A 24,328-nucleotide genomic window follows, 5' to 3' on the forward strand; every position below is an offset into this window, starting at 1 on the left:
CAAGACCTTCCCTGAGTTCCAGCTGGGCAGGTTCAAACAGTTGTTAATCAGAAGGGAGGAGGATGCAGGACAAGGGAGCAGTCAAGAGAAACAACAGTGCAGCCTTGGGGCAGGGTCCTGATTCCCCTCAAGGGATACACACACGACAATATCTTTGAGCTGTTTGGCAGATACTGAAACGCCCACTAGGTGGCAGAAGTAAACAGTGTGCTGCCCACTAGCTCGGAGACCCCAGATGGGTTGGAACCAGAAGGATGATGACGTTGACTCCCGCTTACCTCCCCACCATCCAATCAGAAGAATGTCCACAGGCTGATCACACCCTCTTTGAACCATTACGATAAAACTCCTCACTACCCCCCTCCAGGTTGGAACACACAGTTTTGAGGGCATTAGCCTGCTGTTGCCTCCTTTGCCTGGCAAAGCAATAAAGCTGTTCTTTGCTACTTCACCCAAAACTCTGTCTCCGAGATTTAATTCCGTGTCGGGGTACAGAGGCTGGATTTGGCTTCAAAGGTGGGGCCAGGAAATAGGAAATCCGGTATAAAACAGGGCAATGGGAAGTCCTAGGATCATTCCTGAGTGGCATGTTTACTGGCAACCAGTCCAGATTGAAGCATGAGGTGACACAGGGGACTCCAGGAAAAGAAACATGTGATACATCACTCTCCAGGGTTAGCAAAATGAGGACTGATAGGCACTTTATGCAACATGTGTAAGGTATTAGGAGATGAACTTATGTCTAGAAAATAAGCCAATAAAGAACAGGAAGTCACTAAAAGTTGTGAAATAATACTGAAAATAGTAAAACTGAATTTGAACAAACATTCAGATATAATTATGTTAGAAGGATAGGTAGAAAGGAAGAATGGGTTTAAGAAAGCAAACATGCTAATGATCCATAATAAAGAATAGAACAGTTGATGTCCACGCCTTGTCTATGATGCTAGAGGTCTCATAATTTTCCTCTCTGAGCAGATGTTCTTCGTCACAAGTGGACAAACACAGTTCACACCTATAATTTTCCTTGTTGAAAAGTGTCATTTTGGAGAATAGAAGGAGTGTGAGCTAATAAAGAATTAACATGTGCTGGACCTTGGCAGTTAAGTGGCCTAGAGGCTGAGACAGCAGTTAAACTCCAATTTTAGAAAGAGATCAAAAAGATTTTAAGCCCTTGGATAGTCTACATAAATATTTCCGAAGTCATATAAATGAAGAGACAGAGGTTTTCTCTTCAAGTTTGAACTCAGCTCTAGGCCTTTTAGAAACACTCATCTTGTTTCATAAACAATATTTTCTCATTTCCTTCATTTTAATAACCACGTTTCCCATGGAACATTGGGAGCTTGTATCAGTCTCAGCCTCTCTCACCTGTGAACCATATTTATTGAAGCCATACTTGGCTCTGGGATGTAGAAATGAGAGAGAGAGAGTGGGGTGGGGACTGGAATTCCTTTGGGAGTATCAGAAAATAGCTCGAAGACATAGCAACTTACAATTTGCAACATGTAAATTCGTGCATGTTTAAGTGAACTGAGCATTCAGTTTGAGAAAACAATTGTTCAGATGGGATCTCAAAGCAAATTTCTTTTGCGTTTGGGGAAGTAAACCCAGTGTATATCTGAGAGAAGAAACTTTGCTTGTGAAAGAGGAAGCCAGATGATGACTGGGTGAAAAGCATGGACAGATGTGCTGCCAACAAGAGGAAATATAAGCTGTAGGAGGGAAGTGTTAGGGCCATTATCTCTTCCTTTCAGTCAGAGGCATGGTTAAAACTCATCTTGATAATATTGCCCCCACCAAAAAAAAAAAAAAGACATTTTGTCATAGGCTTCAAAGCTTACTATTGTGAAAGATGAAAGAGTACGTCTATAAGGACCAAAAGTGAGGGCACAGAGATGATAAGCATCTCAGAAGGGGGTAAGAAGAAGATGCTGGTGAAAACTGAGATATGAAACAAGTTGAAGATCACGAGATACATCTCAGTTACAGATTTGCATGCTGCAAGTTTCTGTTGAAAATTCTCACAAAATAGCATTCTGTCCAAAGACCATCCTCAATGTTCCCTGTCTACAACTCAAGTTTAATTTCTAATTATTCTCTGCAAACATAATGAACTATTATAGACTACTCCCAGAAAACACCACAAACAGGCATTTTTTCAGGCCCTGTTTTAGCAGATGTGGTGTTAATTCCACTGAGGGAGAGGCAAATGAACGAAAACTCCTGAGGTTACCATTTGAAGTCTTGGCTGAAATGTGAACTTTCTCTGGGAATCTCTTACTTGACTTCTACATACCCTCTAAGAGGTAGAACTGTACATCCTCCTGTGTGTTCCAGCAGCCTCTGACATGCTGGTAATATATTATTTATCTTTGTTCTACTCTGCCAGATAGTGAGCCAGACAAAGGTGGGGACCATGGTGTTCATCTCCGCATGCTCAGTGACAAGAGCAGTGCCTGACATGGAGCATTAAGTCCCTTTTGGAGGAATGTGTAAGTGAATGAGTTTCATTAACTCCAACAACATACTGGTCAGGTCCACCGATTCTGGAAGACACAGTGGGAGGATGGCATGTGGGTTAATACATTTTTGTTATGAAAGGTGCGCTAATGTATCTTTTAGTGTCCCCTGTTCACACAAACATCTTAAGTTTCTTGGAGAAAGAGAAGAAATTTGTATCACAAACCAGAGAGACAGTACAGATGTACAGAGGTAAAATTTATAGTATCTTTATAGTTTAATAAAGAGCCATTCAAGATTATGTCTATAATAAACTGAAATAAAAGAGTCCCAAATCTGTGAATCTCACCTGTATATTCATTTTGCTATGGTCTAGCTAGATATGCTATTAAAATAAGCACGTCAGTTTAGCTCCGACCCTAATTTAGGCATACTGCTCAGGCCAAGGCTGCTTAGATCTACTCATAGAATTTGTTATGAAGTTCATGCTCCTCAGTGTTTCCATGGGCCCATCCTTGCCATCACAAAAACCAAGGCAGTAGAGAGTCAACCTAACCTTTTAGTAGACAACGGAGTCTTCAGTGTGAAAACTTCTTAGCTTTCACACTATCAGGAATGGTTCCCAGGCCTTAGAACTCTGCCTGTCCAGTTTCTGAGACCATCTGCTACAAACAGCCATATATAAGCACTGTCCAAAAGACAGGAAGAAAGAGAAAGACAATAAATATTGAAGTCAAGGACAAATCCAGAGATTCAGAGACTAAGACACACTCATACTTGCAAACTGTGCTTCAGCCTTAGATTACGTGTGAAGCCAAGTCTTCCAGGGACAATTGGAGAACTTCTGGCATAGGAGTGGCTGAACCAGGTCACAAGCAGAGAAAGCACCAGGAGAGAAGCCAATCTCTTTATGTCCCGCGGTTCTCTCTCACCTTCTCAGTCCCCACTAAACCGACTCATTTTTAGGTCCTGTAAATCCTGCTGGTTTCAGGCAGAATTATCTTCCAGGAGTCTCAAATTTCCCCATTTCACTCTCATCCCTATTCAGTAGCCCACTCAACTTGGCTCTTCCTTATAACAAGAAAATCCCTATTGATCTTAGCCAGGAAAATTATCTTTCTGACCAACGTCTTAAGCATGAAGATAGTTATCAGTGTCATGCGTCAACCCATCTTAACTGACCATCCGGAGACTCTGTGAGAGGGACCCCACCCAGGCTCATTGTAGCACTGCTCTTCACCACCATATAGCTCAGTTAATGAAAAAATGGACACCGAACTTGCGAGAAGAACAGATCTTGCTCTCCCAAACCCACAAGAGCCCACCAGGTAGGTACAGGTTATTATTTTCTTCTATTTCCAGTCACTTAGTGAACCAGAGATAGTCACAGTGCTGGGCAGATGCCAGATCATGAACATAGGCATGGACCCACCAGGTTTAACTAAAATACAGTGTATAAAGAAGCTATTTGCTATACTTTTTCACTAGTTCTCTCTGGTTGATGGGGAAGAAGGTTTTTACTTAGCTTTTAAATTGGGAACAACTTAAGTTTTCTAACAAAAGAGGTTCCTATTCTGGGTATGGGGTAGGGGAGTTTGTGTTGGTTTGGCCAATTTTCTGTACGACATTACGGGAAAAAATCGAATGAACTTTTTGGCCAACCCATACTATCAGTAGAGATCTCTTGCCTATGTGTCTGATGTGTGTTAAGGGACAGAAGGTTTTCAAAATGACCTCGGGCTTCTTTCTGGTTAGTCTTTGTGAATCTCAAGCTGCGGGATCCTGCCCCACTGTTTAGAGGGGAAATGTTCCCAGAGTGAAATCTGGTGGAGATGTGCATAGTCTAGTTTTCCTTCGAATACCAAAAATTAACACATGTTAAGACTTTCTTCTTAAAGGTTTTAGGAGAAACTAAAGACAGAGCTTTGGGAATCAATATTGGCTTGAATATCATTGCAAAATATTGAGTAGACTCTGAAGACACAGTATTTCCAGTTAGCTTCCTCTGAGGATGAAAACAGGAGTAGAGATCAACAAATCCTTCAAAACCATTCCTTTATGCACATGAAATTGAGTGTGTCATTGACAAAATATTTTCAGATACATTTCTATGTTAAAAAGACTGAGAGATGCATAGGTAAACATGTCTGTTGGATTATTTTTAGTTGTACACATCAATACACATTAATGAGAAAGAACCTGGTAATAATTCTAGATTAAGAATAAGACTTGGGGGCTTCTCTGGTGGCGCAGTGGTTGAGAGTCCGCCTGCCGATGCAGGGGACACGGGTTCGTGCCCCAGTCCGGGAAGATCCCACATGCCGCGGAGCGGCTGTGCCCGTGGGCCATGGCCGCTGAGCCTGCGCGTCCGGAGCCTGTGCTCCGCAATGGGAGAGGCCACAACAGTGAGAGGTCCGTGCACCGCAAAAAAAAAAAAAAAAAAAAAAGACTTGGCCTGGGGCTTTTGTTTTTGTTTTTTTTCCCTTTTGTTCCATCTAATCATTGATGAGACAGTAATCTTGGCCATTAACTTGGACCCTCTGAGCCTCAGAATCTCTTGTACTTTACAGTGAAGATTTTCATTGCAGGATTGTTTTGAAACATAAACAAGGACAATTCCCCTGTCAGTTGAGAGCTTTGCACAGGGAGTTAGAGCATTTTCTCATGGCTGCATTTCTGTTTAAACTTCATAGTGCGCCTGAAATTGAACTTTCAATAGTATCTCTCCATGATAACAACTTACCGGAGAAAGCTACCCCATCCCCACCACGCCAAACGTGGCTGACTCTTTTGAAGAAGGAGCTGGAATTCCTGGGGGTGAGTGAGCCTCCTCTAATCACAACCAGAGTAAAGACTGGCTCTAAGGAAGTGTATTTGTTGGCATCCACATAGTTTCCCTACTCAGACTCAAGAGGAGTGAAATACCTGGTAGACGAAAACTTGACACTTACTGCACCCTGTTGGGTAAAAAGAAGCATTTCCTCATGAAGACCAGGATAAGAATAACAAATAGGATCTGTCAACTCTGGTCAGTTGCCAGTTGATTAATATCATGCTGTGAAGGATTTCTAATCTTTATCTTCTCTTAGATGGAAAGAGCCATTATTGATGTCTACCATGAGAATGTAAATAAAGACACAGGAGAAATGTACTGGCTATTCCTGCCTTAAGTCGTGCCTACATAAATTCTTAGAGTGGCCAGACGATAGTGGAAAATATTGCATTTGGATACTTTCTCAGGGCTGCCTAAGACACCAAAGCAATTTCTTACATTTCCCCTTGATTATAAGGAAATTGATGTAATCTTAGGAAAACGTCTTCTTATTTCACAAAACTTATGCATTTTTCTACAGGTAACACAAATTCTGATTAGTTTGATATGCCTTTACTTTGGAATAATCGTCTGCTCCGTGTTCAATAATTCAGAATTTAAAGAATTTTTTTCATCATTTAAAGCAGGCTACCCATTCTGGGGAACAGTATTTGTGAGTATATGTCTAAAATTGTCTCTGAAATAACACTGTACATGGCTTTTCTTTTATTCAGATCAGATCTGACCAATTGTTTATTCTAGTATTTAGAATATATGAATATATTCTAATATGGAGATATGTAAATATACATACATATTTGCAGTTTACGAAGCACTTTGGGTTGAATGTGCTAACACACGTTTATCAGATGAGAAACCTGGGGTTAATAAAAGTTAAACATATTACCCAAGAGGCATTTAGCTAATAAAAATTGAAACTAAACTTTCAGAACTCAATTTCAGAAAAATTTCCCTAACACTATCCATCAATAAAGTTATCTTAGTGAAGGGAGGGGCAAGAGATTGCTGAGGTGAAGAGAACAAGACTGACATCTGAGGAACTTCTATTGTGCCCTAGAAACTCTTTTTTTTTTTTTGCGATACGCGGGCCTCTCACTGTGGTGGCCTCTCCCATTGCGGAGCACAGGCTCCGGACGCGCAGGCTCAGAGGCCATGGCTCACGGGCCCAGCCGCTACGCGGCATGTGGGATCTTCCCGGACCGGGGCAGGAACCCCTGTCCCCTGCATCGGCAGGCGGACTCTCAACCACTGCGCCACCAGGGAAGCCCCTTAGAAACTCTTTTAGGTGCTTTCTCGTTGTATCTTTTTTAGTCATTGTACTATTTAGAAACTAGATGGCTGAATGAGCTCACAAAAATATATAGCTTTATTGAAGTATAACTGACATACCATAAATGGCACATTTTAAGGTGTACAATTTGATAAATTTTGACACATGTATACACACGTGAAAACCTTACCACATCCATATAATGAACATACTCATAACTGCCAAAAGTTTCCTTGTTTCCCTTGGTAACCCTTCCCTTCCTCAAGCCCTATCTTCCCATCCTTAAGCAATCACTTGTTTTTTGTCACTATAGATTAGTTTGCATTTCCTAGAGTTTTATATAAATGGAATTACACACCACGTTCTGTCTACTGTCTGGCTTCTTGCACTTACATAATTATTTTCAATTAATCCATGCTGTTTTTTGTATCAACACTTCATTCACAAGGATATATTATTTTAACCCTAATCACATTGGCTTGGCACTCCGCTAAATACTTAGGTCTCTGGTCACTCGTTCAAGACTCTCCTTGAACCTTTGCCATATTTTATTTGAAACTTCCTTACTGTCTTTTCATTTCAAACAGCTTATTAGATGTCTCTCAGCTCATCACACAATCTGAATCTTTGGAATTTTGTTTTAATTTGTGCTACTGGTGGATATCTTCACTAGATCTTTCACCATACGCATTTTCATAATTACCATATGTCTATACGATACATGGCAGACTCTGGAGACAGACACATGTTTCTGGCCCAAAGGAGTTGACAACTACAACACACAAGTTGCTCATGAAAGCAAATGATCACAAAAAAATTAGAGTAGTGATATAATCATGCACCAGGGCTGCTGGAACTTACAATATTTAATAGTAACCCATGGACTGTTCAGGGTTGGCATCACCTGGGAGCCTGCTAGAAATAAAGAATCTCAGGCCTCATCTAGGACTGACTGAGTAAGAATTTGCATTTTAACAAGACTCTCATATAATTCATATGTACATTTAATTCTGAGAAGCTCTCTCTAGGAAATAAAAAATAAAATAATAAAATTTAAAAGTAAAGGAGAACTTTATAGAATACCCACAACTTTACCTTCTGTTTGGAGGATGGGGGTGAAAGGGACACAGACAAGAACAGAGACTCACTGCGCTATTTTTTTTTTCCTCCTCCCTTTTGAACAGTTTGCCATTTCTGGATTTTTGTCAGTTATGTCTGAAAAGAAACATGCAACATATCTGGTGAGTTGCATTCTGTCTTTGTCCATCCTTGAGAAGGTAAGAAAAATCTAATTTTGAGAGTCTTGAAAAAGATACGTCATCATCTCTTATGAGCAAATGTGGATATGCGATATTTTTCCAATCTACTTGGTATTTCATGTAATCACTAAAAATAAAATCATTAGAATGCCAATTGTATCATTTAAAAACAATAAATGTAACTACTCTGACACTTGCTGAAAAAATAACCTCACACCTTCTCTGTCCTCATAATCTAGTCCTATGATGAAATAGAGGACTCGTTTCCAATGAAGGAGTCTATTTGAGGAGAGGCTATGAGTATCCACGTGGCTTTTCCCGAATGCAGTCCTAGCAAGAAAGTTATAGGTCCTTATTACACAAGTACATTTTCAAGATTTCCCTTTTTCATCTATATTTTAAGCAAATGCACAGTTTATTGGATATATCCAGCCCTGAAATGCAGATAGGTTTATTGAATACTGTGACAGGTGCAGGACCAAGTCTAAATGTTGTTCTTTGTCATCAGATACGAGGAAGTCTGGGGGCAAACACTGTCAGCAGCATAGCTGGAGGAATAGGAATCATCACCCTGATCACTAACCTAAAGAAGAGCTCAGCTTATATCTCCCGTTGCCGGGATATTTATGAGAACGACTTCTGCCTTGCGGCTTCTGTTTCCATTGTATGTATTTCTTGCGGGAAGACTGAGATTCTGGGTCTTAATCTCAGTAAGACGCCTTCTCTTCCTTTCCATGAACACAATCCTTTCTTGCATCCTCAATTGCATAATGCAGTGTTCCGGAGGCTCATACCCAGAGATGTACCGGCCTCCTTCCCCTGCCCCCTGAGCTGAATTCTGCAAGGGTGGAGTCATCTGCTTTGAGTAACCATCTCCTGGTTTTCCCACGTGTCATCTTATAGGGACTGGTCTTGAGGGTGGGCGGTCATGAAAACAAGGGTTGCTGTAAGGGAATGTACTTCTGGGACACCTACCTTGTCACTCTAATTGTCTTTCTGGTTGTTATTCAACAGGAAATTGTGGCAATGATCCTGTTTCTCACCATTCTGGGGTTTTGCAGTGCTGTGTCACTCACCGTCTATGGGATTGGAGAAGTAACTGAAGGAAATAAGGTAGGCAGAGGCCTGAGATTAAATCCTAAACAATAAGCTAAAGAATTCGAGCTTTGTTGCTTAAAAGCATGGCCTGGGTTTCCTGCGACATTTCTTCCAGTTTCAGCATTCCGTTTCTCCAAGTTTCAGCACTTTGATTTCCAAATCTCAAGTTCTGAATCAAGTTTTCCACTCACAAATCTCATGGTACGTCCCTGCAACTGAGAAGTTTAGGAAAATCGGATCTTCATCATTTCAGAAAATGCACATGCTTTGAAGTTGATGAGCATGAGAGATGAATACACAGGTAGCAAGTGGTGGAGACACTCAGGTATCTGGGCTCATTTGCTTTCCCAGAATAGTTCTATTTGTTCCTGCTCTCTTTTTTCTTGGCTTTCACCTTCCCACTTGCTCTGAAACCTCAAGCTTGTCTCCTCCCTAATCCGTGACTACCAACTGCATTTCCACTTGTCTTACACATTTTACACCTTTGATGTATGAAAAAGACTTACCAATACCTGATGCACATACATTTACTCAGATCTTCCAGATAAAACATGCTCTCTCCATCTGTCCACTTGCCTGAAGCATTCAAGTCTGGCTGCCTTTTCTGATCACTTTCCTCCAGAGATAAGACAAGAGATATACCAAAGTTCAGACACAGAATCTTCTCACCAACTTCTCAATGACTGACAGTTTCTTCTGAGCCCACTTGGCCAGACAATCTGGCTTGGTTTGTTAGAGATGGAGGTATTAATTACAGTGTAATGGGAGATGGTGAGATTCAGAAAGGCAAAAGGAGATGAGATATGCCTCTTAAGAAAGTCTTCTCGTGGCAGGAAGTTCTTGGTGATTGATAATGATTTTTTCCCTCATCAGATTCCAGAAGATCGTCTTTATGAAGAACTAAACATCTATGCACCAATTTACAGTGAGTTGGAAGATAGAGGGGAGGCAACTTCTCCTACTGATTCGTAAGAATCGTGACTCCAGAACATTCTGATTCATAGCAAAGGATCTAGAAAGCCAAGATCTTTGTTTAAGGGACTACTGGCAAAATTTCAATTCTTTCTGTGACCTGCCAATTTTACATTATGATTTATTCTCCAGATGACAAAATTCTATTTTTGTTGTTTCCATTCACTTAAATCCCCCTCCATTTGTAAATATGAAAGACTCCTATTTTTCTTGTTTTCTGTGGCTGTTTCACACCCATCCCTTCTGGGACGTCAACAGAAAACAAGAAAAATAAGCATTTACTCTGTGCCTAGAACTGTGCAAATAGAGAAAACAAGAGGAAGGCTGGTTGAGAGTGGAGTTAAACTTAACAGTTTGGTAATATTTGTCTCTTAGCCCCTTTTCGAGTTTACAAGAGCTGCAGCTGTCTGCGATAGATGTCCCCCACCCCTACGGGCTTATAAGCACCTTGAGGGCAAAGTCCACTCAGCAAACATAAACTGAGAACCAACTAAGTAAAGTTTTTCACATCTGTCTCTTTCACTTTGTGTATCCCAGTATTTTCTCCATAGTGGGTGCTCAGTGTGAATTTATGGAGTGTAGGGGTGAATATTCAGGGAGGGTATATCACCAGGTCAAGACAGAGGTAGGGGAGAAAAGGAGAAAGAAATGATTCTGAAGGGAATTTGGAGGTGATAAGAAGACCTAATTGACCTATATTAAGAATAGAGTTAGGAGGACAGTCAGATGGCGGTTTGAATAGAGATTCTTCAGGTATGTATTAAACATTTTGGTGGAGCCGCATCAGGTTAGCAATGGATGCTTCCTGCTTGTGTTTGGTCTTACATGGACAAAACAACGTGGTATGTTAGAAGGATCACTGATTTATAAAGCGCAGGGAGCCTGCATTGGAATCCCAGGCCTATTGCTTATTAGTTGAGTGAGTTGTGGCAAATCATTTAACCTTTTACTTAATCTGGGTTTTCTCATCAGTAAAATTAACATATTAGGAATAATTTACCTGCCAGTGCTAAAAGTGTGTGTGGAAACACACACACACACACACAGTATAAATTAAAAGTGCTCTAAAAGAGAAAGAAATTATTAATAAATCAATTAATTCTTATATACATAAAGCAATCTACAAATCTTAGTACTCGCTAATGATATAAAATTTAAGTCCATTTGATCTGAAAGGCTCCACTATTTTTTTAAACAAAAATTTAATCCTAAGAGCCAAATATGTCAAGAGTAGTCAGTGAAAACAAAGCCACATTTGCTCAATGAAATCAGCTATGTTAAACAACAACAAAAATTTAACCCATTCTATATGAAAAAAAGTATGTCATTACCTTTGAAATAATTGTGTCCTCCATATGTTATTATTATTATTTACAATAGGTCCTTGTTGGTTATCTATTTTAAATATAGCAGTGTGTACAGGTCAATCCCAAACTCCCAATCTATGCTTCTCCCCCACCCTTCCCCGCTGGTAACCATAACCTGTCTTAAAGTCTCCACTTTCTAAACCCACTTCACTTTCTCTTTAATATGCTTTGTGCTTGACCACCTCATGTCAACATCCTAGCTTCAAATGTTCTGCCTTCCCTTTTGTGCTTGCTTGAAGTTCTTCTTTCTGTAATGCTTATCTTAAATCTCACCTGATTCTTTAAGTTTTTCTAGTTGATTGCTCCTCTCTCTAGAAGATAAGTTTTTCTAATCGAATACACACACCCCTTATACTCTATATTAAACTTTCTATATGCAAATATTTTATGTCCCCTCAATGATAATATATTTTTTCAAAGGCAAAAAGTCTCATAAAAATCTGTATGTTGCATGAATCAGCAACACATTCACGGACACAATGTTGTTCAGTAGTGTTTGCAGATTCATGAATAAGCAGCAGGGGGTTTTATTAAGTTACTCAGTATCTGGAGATGGAAACCGTAATGGAGAGATCACTTAATGAAGAACCTGAAAGAAGAATAAATTAACGAAGACATGAGCTAAAATGAAGTCAGTGGAAATGGAGAGAAATGGTTGTGTCTAAAACATGGAGAGAAAGAGTAAATGGTCTTCTTGCTAACAAGTTGAATTAAAGGATAAAGTTAGAGAAGCAACTGGTCGATTAACACATTATGTGTTTAAGTCGATCAGAGAACAACGGGTAATGTTGAAAGAAATGATAGGAAGTGAGAAATATGAATTAATAAGTGAGGCGTACAGACAGACCCAGATTAAGTTCAGTTTTAGACTGTCCTTTTTAGGAGACCAAAGACAAATGCAACTAAAGAGTGCCTGGTGGTATCCAATGTAGAGTGCTGGTAAAGATGGAATTTGGTAATAGAGATTTAGTGTTGTTATAAGAGAGATCATTATTAAATGAAGCAGATTAACATTCTAAGGGAATTATTTTGAGATAAAAGTAAAGCCAAGTTAACCTGTACATGCCTGTAATCAGAGGGGAAAAGGAGAGAAAATATCTAAGGTAGAATATAAGGGAATTAGACAGAAAAATGCACTGTGAAACAGTAGATAGCAGGTAGCCCAAAGCAGAGAGAGGTTAGACAACAGAGAATAAATAATCATCAGAGACGGTATCTGCTGACTTGGGTAAGAGAAAAGTCTATAGTGATAAATCAAATCCAGTTAAGATGTAGAAATTGGGCAAAGAAATAGCAGTAGTGAATGAATGCAAAAGGTGCAGAGAAATTCAAAACAGGGTTATGGTGATGAGTAAATGAATAAAATATTTGCAGAGGTATTTAGAGAGAGAGAATGGTGGTATGTGTGATGTAACAAATAAAGAGAGGAGACTGTGAATAGAAGATAACGAAGAAAAATTAAGTTCAGCCAAATGATTTTGTTGTTGTTGTTATTTTTATTTTTAAGAGAAGGAAAAAGTAGTTCACACCTTTAGCCTATGTAAAAGAGTCATGTGGAGAGACTGAAAAAAATCAGCTGGGGGTATTATTCACAGATTAATTACTAAAATAATTAAGTACATTTAATTTACTTGGGATGCCAAAATTAAAAAGTGATAAGTAGATGTTAATTTCCCCAGATTATGAAAGTGATCACCTAACCACACAACCAGTGACTTAAGTGAATTGTCATGTTTTTCTGACCTCAGGACCCTGGGTTTTCTACTTTCATTTTTCTGAAATTAAAATTTTGTTTCTCCAAACTTGACAGCAGCATAAAAATATACCCTTTCACTGCACAGCTGTATCACCATACTTGATCATCTACAATCACATCACTTTCATGGCATATGTACTCGAGTCCACACTCCTAAACCTGGCCCACCAGGACCTCTAGAAGTGAATCCAGTCTATCTTCATACTGTGTGATATTTTACACCATTCTTTCCCCGACTCAATTAATGTTTTAACCACATCTTTGACTGTATTTCTATATACGTCACACAGTTTTGGTCTCAAGACCATTCTGACGATTGTTCTGCCCCTGCCCGCTTTTTATCACATGCTCACTTCAGGCACACACTGAGAACACAAATAGCATGCTCTTCACATAGTTAGTGCCCCAAATTATCTTTTTAAAAATGTCAACCTAAAGGTTATCTTCTCCATGAAGACTGCCTAATGCACACATATTCATCCAGCCATAAGATCCTGCTTCATAATCACTTTACCCCATGACTCAATGTATTATCGTGTATTGTTAGTATACTTATGACCTCCTTGATGTATCCTCAATCACTGGTATTTGTTCAATAAATCAGACTCATTTCACTTGATTTCTTCTCTGTGTGCACGTGTGTACATGAGGGTGGGGGACTGATCAAGGATAATTGGGAATCAGAGCATCAATTCAATGATGCTAAGGACCAAGAACAGTTTCTGGAGTCCTCCTTTTAAACAATGCTTTATCAAATGGGATAATCTATAAACAACCCCACAGACAGAAAAGAGCTTGTAAAAAGAATCATCAGCCATCTCGTCAATAAATGGTAGGATAAAGTTGAAAGGAACCTGGACCATAAGTCACATTTTACAAGTTAGCCCTGACTCTGATTTATTTGTTATGCTATGTGAACTTGGGACTGTCTTTTCCCTTGGAGGACCTCAGTTTTTCCATCTGAAAATGAGCAGTTTGGAACAAAAAAATCCCAGCTGAACTTCCTGCTTCCATATTCCCTGCTTTTAGATACTTAAGACTGTCGGCAATCACAATTACTAGGTTTGTGACTGGGATAGCAACAGCAATCAGTTATTTGATGCTATTTGATGTATGGTCCAGCAAGACATCTGGGACAATAACATTCATTCTAGACTCTCCTGACAAAAGCTAATCAAAGGTCTCTTTCTAAAAACTGTCTCAGAAAAAAACATTCCCAAATAATTCCCATTCTATGAGGTATGGCTCTACTTACAAAAAATTCTAATAAAACAGGGTACCATATTCATAATTTCAGCCTGGTTTAGAGTGTTGAAGTAAATTTATATGTACAAGGGTGTGAGAGGCCACTGGTAGTCACCATCTGTGTTTCATGAGTATTTCCCATCACTGGAAGACCTCTGCTCACTCCACAAACAGTTAAGTGGGCTCAACTTACGTCTCCTAAACAACTTTCATCTGGGACCCCCTGCATAGGCTTGTGTTGAACAACATTGTGGGGCAGGGATCGTTTAGAATGTGAATGTGGAACGTAATATACCCAGAAGCAAATTGTAGAAGCTACATTAGATACTAGCTCTATGATCTTGGATAACCCTTTAAATTTTATCTCAGTTCATTTTTCTTATCTCTTAAATGGTTATATTAACTATAATTACTTCAAATGTACTATGCATGTTCATAGATCGTGTAGCCAGTGCCTAGACTGGTGTATGGGACATATTTTTGCATGCATAAATATTGACGCCTAATCCTGAACCTACCCCAGCTCCTCAGGGGCCCTTGACAAGATGTACCAATACCTTGTTATTCCTGGTTGGAGGAAGTGGTTATGGGACAATAGAAGAGACCAGGGAAGGCAGTCTATGGAAGGAAGCTATGAATATGCTGTGAATCCTGCCTTTTAGGAGTTCATATTCAAATATATAGAGAGAAAGTTTCACTTGGCAAATAGAAGATTGTATTAGAACATAGAGGAAGAATACTTCTAGGATGGGGAGTCACCATGGGAAATTAACAATTAAATTAAAAAGCTGAACTGGAATTCTAAATCTTATGAGAGCGTAAGAAAGAGAATAAAGCTAAGATTTAATTGAACTTCTGTTATGTCTTGACTTCTGCTGGAAGCCTAACTGGTGTTACTTCATCTTAATCTATAAAACAAACTTTTGAGGTAAGCAAATATCTCTTTTTTTAAAGCCGTAAGCTTCTCTACACAACAAGGATAAAACCAAGTTGCCCATGGTTGTTTAGTCAGTAGATCACAGAACTGGGGTTTAGATCCAGGCCAGTTTGTCTTTCGTATCCATGTTATTTCCACTTGGCTCAACTACCTCGCTTAGTTAGGGGAAGTGTGTAATAAGTGAGTCTTATCTTCCAAGGGATTGGTCATTCTTTCCTGCTATAGAAAACATGAGCGTTGGAGTGACACCAGCATCATGGCAGCATAAGACAGCCCTCCTTTGGTCCCCGCTTTTAAACAGCGAATTCTGAATCCATCCATGAACAAAAGTACCTCTGTGGGAGTTATGGGATTCAGCACCATACACCAAGGGACCCAGGAGTCTCACTCACCCACCCATGCATCAGACGTTAGGCAGACTGAGCTTGGTAGGGGCTGTGGAGCTAGCAGGAGTTTGTTAACTGGCCACAGCCCCTCTCAGCCCCAGCAGGCAAAAAGCAAAAGAGGGCTGACTTGGAAAGACATCCATAGATGAGAGAGACTTTGTAAAAGTCCAGCCTCCCCAAGGAGAGAGTCCAGCTTTCCACTAGAGAAAAAAAAAAAGAACTGGACACATTGAAGAGGGCAAGAGAAACTTTGCTAGTGGTGCCCCTTCCTGGCGGTGGCACAGCATGGGGATGAAGTAGTCAGTGATGACTTCTCCCCTCAGGAAAAAGAGAGAGCAGTGAGTGAGTTCCCAACTACCACAGCTATGGGGGATGCTGCTGGAGAAACCTGTTTCTCTCCTGCAGCACCCTGAGTATGAAGGCAGGACCTCCATAGCTGGGAGAAAGAAGAGATCAGGAAAGAGATAGATAAGAATATCAAAGGGCATTAAAGGAACATGGTTCCTGCTGACTGCCTCTTAGACTCAGCAGGAAGCCCGCTCACACTGCTGGGAGAACCTCATCTGAGGTTCCCCACTTGGCCCGTGGGTAACCCCAATGCCCCAAGTGCTAAATCCACCCATTCCCCAACACTGTGTGCAGCAGCAAGAGAGCCCCAGTAAACAGTCTTCTCAAACAGGTCAGGGTCTGTGGACAAGGGAGACCCTGATACTGAAAAAACACAAGGGAGGTTTCCAGTAGCCAGTTTGGTGAGTTGTAACAACCAGAGAAGACAGAAGTTTCAGAATTTTGCCACAAGGAGTAAGAAGTGTGGAGCAGGTATCCATACGAGGTTGGAGGAAATACCAGCTATAAGCAGAACCAAGAAAACAGTATCTCTCTCTAGAAGACAAGTAGAGATTTGAGGAGGTGTCTGCTGATTCAAATGAGAAAACAGCAACACAAACTCCAAGGTACATGAAGAATCAAGGAAATACGCTACCACCAGAAGATGACAAGAATCCTCTAACAGCCGAATTCAAAGGCATGAAAGTTTGTGATTTAGCTGATAAAGAATTCAAAATAGCTGTTTTGAGGAAATTCAAGGAGGTACAAGGAAACAAAAATAATTTAAAGAAATCAGGGAAACAATTCATGAACAAAAAGAGTTATTGAACAAAGAGATAGAAATCATAAAAAAAGATCCTAACAGAAACTCTGGAGTTGAAGATTTCTTTTTCTTCCAGTTTTATTAAGATATAATTGACATACAGCCCTGTATAAGATTAAAGTGTACAACATACAGTAATAGTTCAACTTACATACATCATGAGATGAGTACCATAATAAGTTTAGCGAGCATCCATCATCTTGTATAGATACAAAATTAAAGAAATAAAAAAAGCTTTTCCTTGTGATGAGAACTCTGAGGATTTGCTCTGGTCACAACTTTCGTACGTAACATTCAGCAGCGTTCATTGTATTTATCATGTTGTGCATTACATCCCTGGTATTTATTTATCTCATAACTGGAGGTTTATACCTTTTGACTACCACCGTCATTTCTTTCTACTGATTAATTTATGTTCCCTTTTATCAGGAAGAAGGAGATTTAGAATGGAACAGGGTGCTAGGGTGGAAGCAGATGTCTGTCCCTAGAGATGACTCTCCAAAACTAAAATTGAGGGGTTTAGTATGTGTGGAAGTACAAATACAAGCTATAGGTTCAATGTTGCCTTTCTTCCATGTCTTTGTGAAAGTGTTCAACTATATTTGTAGATCTATAGTGCTATACCTAATGTCGGGCCCAACTTTTACATCTCGGAGATTAGTCGCTAAATATCAAATTTTTATTCTTGGTTATTGTTAAATATTGGTTCTGTATGTTACCACCGATGGTGTTGAAGATGATTCCATTTCCAGTGTAGGAGAAGGTGACCTCATAGAGTTTTGTAGAAAGGAGAACGTCTCTGCAAAACAACCTTATCTTTCTTGCCTTTCTTCCTTTTCCAGTCATAATGTAGTAAGATATGCAGTCTCTTATAATAATTATGTACTCTTTTTTATTTGGCTTTTTTTTTGGCTTTTTTATTTGGATTTCACCCAGCAAACTTATCTTGGTGCTCATCCATGTTTTTGTGTGTACAGGGTAGTAGTATTCCATTGTATGGATGTACCACAATTTGTTTATCAGTTTGCCTATTGATGGGCATTTGGACTGCCTCCAAGTTTGGGCTCTGACAAATTAAACTATTATGAACATTCATGTTCAAGTCTTTATAGGGATACAAGCTTTAATTTCTCTTAGGTAAATTCCTTTCCACTTAAAGTGAAAAGGCTGAGTCATATGGAAGATGTTTGACATTTAAGAACCTGCCAGATGGTTTCCAAAGTGATTGTACCATTTTACATTTCCACCAGCAGTGTATGAAAGATCCCATTTCCCAACATCAATGCCAGCACCTGGTATGGCCAGTCTTTAAAATTTTACCATGCTAATAGATGTGAAGTATTACCACACTGTGATTTTAATTTGTATTTACCCAGTGACTAATGATTTTGAGCTTCTTTTCATGTCATCATTTGGTGACGTATCTGTTCAAATCTTTTGATTTCTTTTAGACTGAATTGTTTGCTTTCTGATTATGGCGCTTTGAGAGGTCTTTATATACTTGCATACAAGTCCTTTATCTTAAATATGATTTGAAACTTTTTACTCCCAGCCTTTTGCATCTTTCTATTCTAGAGGAATGGACACTCAGGTTGCTTCCATGTCCTGGCTATTGCAAACAGAGCTGCAACGAACATTGTGGTACATGACTCATTTGAATTATGGTTTTCTCAGGGTATATACCCTGTAGTGGGATTGCTGGGTCATATGATAGTTCTATTTTTAGTTTTTAAAGGAACCTCCATACTGTTCCTCATGGTGGCTGTATCAATCTACATTCCCCACCAACAGTGCAAGAGGGTTCCCTTTCCTCCATACGCTCTCCAGCATTGTTTGTAGATCTTTTGATGATGGTCATTCTGACTGGTATGAGGTGGTATCTCATTGTAGCTTTGATTTGCATTTCTCTAATGATTAGTGATGTTGAGCATCCTTTCATGTGTTTGTTGGCAATCTGTACATCTTCCTTGGAGAAATGTCTATTTCTCTGCCCATTTTTGGATTGGGTTGTTTTTTTGATATTGAGCTGCATGAGCTGCTTGTATATTTTGGAGATTAATCCTTTATCAGTTGCTTCTTTGCAAATATTTTCTCCCATTCTGAGGGTTGTCTTTTCGTCTTATTTATGGTTTCTTTTCTGTGCAAAAGCTTTGAAGTTTCATTAGGTCCCATTTGTTTATTTTTGTTTTTATTTCCATTTCTCTAGGAGGTGGGTCAAAAAGGATCTTGCTATTATTTATGTCATAGAGTGTTCTGCCTATATTTTCCTCTAAGAATTTTATAGTGTCTGGCCTTACATTTAGGTTTCTAATCCATTTTGAGTTTATTTTTGTGTATGATGTTAGGGAGTGCTCTAATTTCATTCTTTTACATGTAGTTGTCCAGTTTTCCCAGCAACACTTATTGAAGAGGCTGGCTTTTCTCCATTGTATATTCTTGCCTCCTTTATCAAAAATAAGGTGACCATATATGTGTGGGTTCATCTCTGGGATTTCTATCCTGTTCCATTGATCTATATTTCTGTTTTTGTGCCAGTACCATACTGTCTTGATTACTGTAGCTTTGTAGTATAGTCTGAAGTCAGGGAGCCTGATTCCTCCAGCTCCATTTTTCTTTCTCAAGATTGCTTTGGCTATTCGGGGGCTTTTGTGTTTCCATACAAATTGTGAAATTTTTGGTTCTGCTTCTGTGAAAAATGCCAGTGGTAGTTTGACAGGGATTGCATTGAATGTTTAGATTGCTTTGGGTAGTATAGTCATTTTCACAATGGTGATTCTTCCAACCCAAGACCATGGAATCTCTCTCCATCTGTTTGAATCATCTTTAATTTCTTTCATCAGCGTCTTATAGTTTTCTGCATACAGGTCTTTTGTCTCCCTAGGTAGGTTTATTCCTAGGTATTTTATTCTTTTTGCTACAATGGCAAATGGGAGTGTTTCCTTAATTTCTCTTTAAGATTTTTCATCATTAGTGTATAGGAATGCAAGAGATTTCTGTGCATTAATTTTGTATCCTGTTACTTTACCAAATTCATTGATTAGCTCTAGTAGTTTTCTGGTAGCATCTTTAGGATTCTCTATGGACAGTATCATGTCATTTGCAAACAGTGACAGCTTTACTTCTTCTTTTCTGATTTGGATTCCTTTTATTTATTTTTCTTCTCTGATTGCTGTGGCTAAAACTTCCAAAACTATGTTGAATAATAGTGGTGAAGGTGGACAAACTCGTCTTGTTCCTGATCTTAGAGGAAATGGTTTCATTTTTCACCATTGAGAGTGATGTTGGCTGTGGGTCTGTCATATATGGTCTTTATAATGTTGAGGTAAGTTCCCTCTATGCCTACTTTCTGGAGGGTTTTTATCATAAATGGGTGTTGAATTTTGTCAAAAGCTTTTTCTGCATCTATTGAGATGATCATATGGTTTTTCTCCTTCAGTTTGTTAATATGGTTTATCACCTTGATTGATTTGTCTATATTGAAGAATCCCTGCGTTCCTGGGATAAACCCCACTTGATCGGGTTTTATGATCCTTTTAATGTGCTGCTGGATTCTGTTTGCTAGTATTTGTTGAGGATTTTTGCATCTATGTTCATCAGTGATTTTGGCCTATAGTTTTCTTTCTTTGTGACCTCTTTGCCTGGTTTTGATATCAGGGTGATGCTGGCCTCGTAGAGTGAGTTTTGGAGTATTCCCCCCTCTGTTATATTTTGGAAGAGTTTGAGAAGGATAGGTGTTAGCTCTTCTCTAAATGTTGATAGAATTCGCCTGTGAAGCCATCTGGTCCTGGGCTTTTGCTTTTTGGAAGATTTTTAATCACAGTCTCAATTTCAGTGCTTGTGATTGTTTATATTTTCCACTTCTTCCTGGTTCAGTCTTGGAAGGTTGTGCTTTTTTAAGAATTTGCCCATTTCTTCGAGGTTGTCCATTTTATTGGCATAGAGTTGCTTGTAGTAATCTCATGATCCTTTTATTTCTGCAGTGTCAGTTGTTACTTCTCCTTTTTCATTTCTAATTCTGTTGATTTGAGTCTTCTCCCTCTTTTCTTGATGAGTCTGGCTAATGGTTTATCACCTTTGTTTATCTTCTCAAAGAACCAGCTTTTAGTTTTATTGATCTTTGTTATTGTTTTCTCCATTTCTTTTTCATTTATTTCTGATCTGACCTTTATGATTCGTTTCCTTCTGCTAACTTTGGGGTTTTTTTGTTCCTCTTTCTCTAATTGCTTTAGGTGTAAGGTTAGGTCGTTTACTTGAGATGCTTCTTGTTTCTTGAGGTAGGATTGTATTGCTATAAACTTCCCTCTTAGAACTGCTTCTGCTGCATCCTATAGGTTTTGGGTCATCGTGTTTTCATTGTCATTTGTTTCTAGGTATTTTTTTATTTCCTCTTTGATTTCTTTAGTGATCTCGTGGTTATTTAGTAACATATTGTTTAGCCTCCATATGCTTGTATTTTTTACAGATTTTTTCCTGTCATTTATATCTGGTCTCATAGTGTTGTGGTCAGAAAAGATACTTGGTATGATCAACTTTCTTAAATTTACCAAGGTTTGATTTGTGACCCAAGATATGAACTATACTGGAGAATGTTCCATGAGCACTTCAGTAGAAAGTGTATTCTGTTGTTTTTGGATGGAATGTCCTATAAATATCAATTAAGTCCATCTTGTTTAATGTATCATTTAAAGCTTGTGTTTCCTTATTTATTTTCATTTTGGATGATCTGTCCATTGGTGAAACTGGGGTGTTAAAGTCCCCTACTATGATTGTGTTAGTCAGTTTCCCCTTTTATGGCTGTTAGCATTTGCCTATGTATTGAGGTGCTCCTATGTTGGGTGCATAAATATTTACAATTGTTACATCTTCTTCTTGGATTGATCCCTTGATCATTATGTAGTGTCCTTCTTTGTCTCTTGTAATAGTCTTTGTTTCAAAGTCTATTTTTTCTGATATGAGAATTGCTACTCCAGCTTTCTTTTGATTTCCATTTGCATGGAATATCTTTTTCTATCCCCTCACTTTCAGTCTGTATTTGTCCCTAGGTCTGAAGTGTGTCTCTTGTAGACAGCATATATATGGGTTTTGTTTTGTATCCATTCAGCCAGTCTATGTCTTTTGGTTGGAGCATTTAATGTGTTTACCTTTAAGGTAATTATCGATATGTATGTTCCTATTACCATTTTCTTAATTGTTTTGGGTTTGTCATTGTAGGTCTTTTCGTTTCCTTGTGTTTCCTGCCTAGAGAAGTTGCTTTAGCATTTGTTGTAAAGCTTGTTTGGTGGTGCTGAATTCTCTTAGCTTTTGCTTATCTGTAAAGGTTTTAATTTCTCCGTCAAATCCAAATTAGATCCTTGCTGGGTAGAGTAATCTGGGTTGGAGTTTTTCCCTTTCATCAGTTTCAATATGTCCTGCCACTCCTTTCTGGCTTGCAGAGTTTCTGCTGAAAGAGCAGCTGTTAACCTTATGGGGATTCCCTTGTATGTTATTTGTTGTTTTTCCCTTGTGGCTTTTAATATTTTTTCTTTGATTTAATTTTTGATAGTTTGATTAATATGTGCCTAGGCATGTTTCTCCTTGGATTTATCCTGTATGGGACTCTCTGTGCTTCCTGGACTTGATTAACTCTTTCTTTTCCCATATTAGGGAAGTTTTCAACTATAATCTCTCAAGTATTTTCTCAGTCCCTTTTACTCTTCTCCTTCTGGGACCCCTATAATTTGAACATTGGTGCATTTAATGTTGTCCCAGAGGTGTCTAAGACTGTCCTCAATTCTTTTCATTCTGTTTTCTTTATTCTGCTCTGCGGTAGTTATTTCCACTATTTTATCTTCCAGGTTACTTATTCGTTCTTCTGCCTCAGTTATTCTGCTATTGATTCCTTCTAGAGAATTTTTAATTTCATTTATTGTATTGTTCATCATTGTTTCTTTTCTCTTTAGTTCTTCTAGGTCCTTGTTAAACGTTTCTTGTATTTTCTCCATTCTATTTCCAAGATTTTGGATCATCTTTACTATCATTACTCTGAATTCTCTTTCAGGTAGACTGCCTGCTTCCTCTTCATTTGTTTTGTCTGGTGGGTTTTTACCTTGTTCCTTCATCTGCTGTGTGTTTTTCTGTCTTCTCATTTTGCTTAACTTACTGTGTTTGTGGTCTCCTTTTTGCAGGCTGCAGGTTCATAGTTCCCTTCATTTTTGGTGTCTGCCCCAAGTGGGTGAGGTTGGTTCAGTGGGTTGTGTACGCTTCCTGGTGGAGGGGACTGGTGCCTGTGTTCTGGTTGATGAGGCTGGATCTTGTCTTTCTGGTGGGCAGGACCACATCCGGTGGTATGTTTTGGGGTGTCTGTGACTTTATTATGATTTTAGACAGCCTGTCTGCTAATGGGTGTGGTTGTGTTCCGTCTTGCTAGTTGTTTGGCATAGGGTGTCCAGCACTGTAGCCTGCCGGTTATTGAGTGGAGTTGGTTCTTAGCATTGAGATGGAGATCTCTGGGAGAGCGTTTGCCATTTAATATTACATGGACCTGGGAGGTCTCTGGTGGACCAATGTCCTGAACTCAGCTCTCCCACCTTAGAGGCACAGGCCTGACACCTGGCCAGAACACCAAGACCCTGTCAGCCACATGGCTCAGAAGAAAAGGGAGAAAAAAATAAATAAATAAATAAAATAATTAAAATAAAAAATTATTAAAAATAAAAAAATTAATAAGTAATAAAAAAAAGAAAGAAGAGAGCAACCAAACCAAAAAACAAATCCACCAATGATAACAAGTGCTAAAAAGTATACTAAAAAAAAAAAGACAGACAGAACCCTTGGACAAATGGTAAAAGCAAAGCTATACAGACAAAATCACACAATGAAGCATACACATACACATTCACAAAAAGAGAAAAAGGAAAAAAAATCTATATATATATAAAAAAAGGAAGAGAGCAACCAAAGCAATAAAGAAATCTACCAATGATAATAAACTCTAAATACTAAAGTAAGACAAACATAAAACCAGAAACCAATTAGATGCAGAATGCAAACCCCAAGTCCACTGTGGTCCACAGCTGCTCCCAAAGTCCACTGCCTCAATTTTGGGATGACTCATTGTCTATTCAGGTATTCCAGAGATGCAGGGTACATCAAGTTGATTGTGGAGATTCAATCCACTGCTCCAGAGGCTGCTGGGAGAAATTTCCCTTTGTCTTCTTTGTTCGCACAGCTCCTGGGGTTCAGCTTTGGATTTGGCCCTGCCTCCGCCTGTAGGTTGCCTGAGGGCGTCTGTTCCCCACCCCACCACAGACAGGACGGGGTTAAAGGAGCAGCTGATTACTGGGTTACAGGAGTGAGCAGCTGGCTCACTCAGGGCGGGGGGAGGGAGGGGTATGGATGCAGGGTGAGCCTGCAGCGGCAGAAGCTGGCGTGACATTGCAACAGTCTGAGGCACGCCGTGTATTCTCCCGGGGAAGGTGTCCCTGGATCACGGGACCCTGGAAGTGGTGGGCTGCACAGGCTCCTGGTAGGGGAGGTGTAGATTGTGATCTGTGCTTGCACACAGGCTTCTTGTTGGCTGCAGCAGCAGCCTTAGTGTTTCACGCCCGTCTGTG

At 39.3% G+C, this 24,328-nt stretch overlaps 1 protein-coding gene across 1 annotated transcript; it reads left to right on the plus strand.

The window, feature by feature from the left end:
- Positions 1 to 3,729: 3,729 nt before the first annotated feature.
- Positions 3,730 to 9,895, plus strand: LOC136127483 (high affinity immunoglobulin epsilon receptor subunit beta-like). The gene is made up of 7 exons (XM_065883031.1): positions 3,730 to 3,791; positions 5,157 to 5,280; positions 5,817 to 5,948; positions 7,751 to 7,807; positions 8,334 to 8,489; positions 8,840 to 8,938; positions 9,797 to 9,895. The coding sequence occupies exons 1-7, from the start codon at positions 3,730 to 3,732 to the stop codon at positions 9,893 to 9,895; spliced, it is 729 nt and encodes a 242-aa protein (XP_065739103.1).
- Positions 9,896 to 24,328: the final 14,433 nt, after the last annotated feature.

Source organism: Phocoena phocoena, chromosome 8 (genome assembly GCF_963924675.1).
Source record: "Phocoena phocoena chromosome 8, mPhoPho1.1, whole genome shotgun sequence".
NCBI classification, from domain to species: Eukaryota; Metazoa; Chordata; class Mammalia; order Artiodactyla; family Phocoenidae; genus Phocoena; species Phocoena phocoena.

Bases quoted from the DNA above. Each gene is read 5' to 3' on its own strand.
- LOC136127483 (XM_065883031.1), top strand. From the start codon at position 3,730: ATGGACACCGAACTTGCGAGAAGAACAGATCTTGCTCTCCCAAACCCA. The intron at 3,792-5,156 runs GTAGGTACAGGT...TAAACTTCATAG, and splicing joins AACCCACAAGAGCCCACCAG to TGCGCCTGAAATTGAACTTT. The intron at 5,281-5,816 runs GTGAGTGAGCCT...ATTTTTCTACAG, and splicing joins AGGAGCTGGAATTCCTGGGG to GTAACACAAATTCTGATTAG.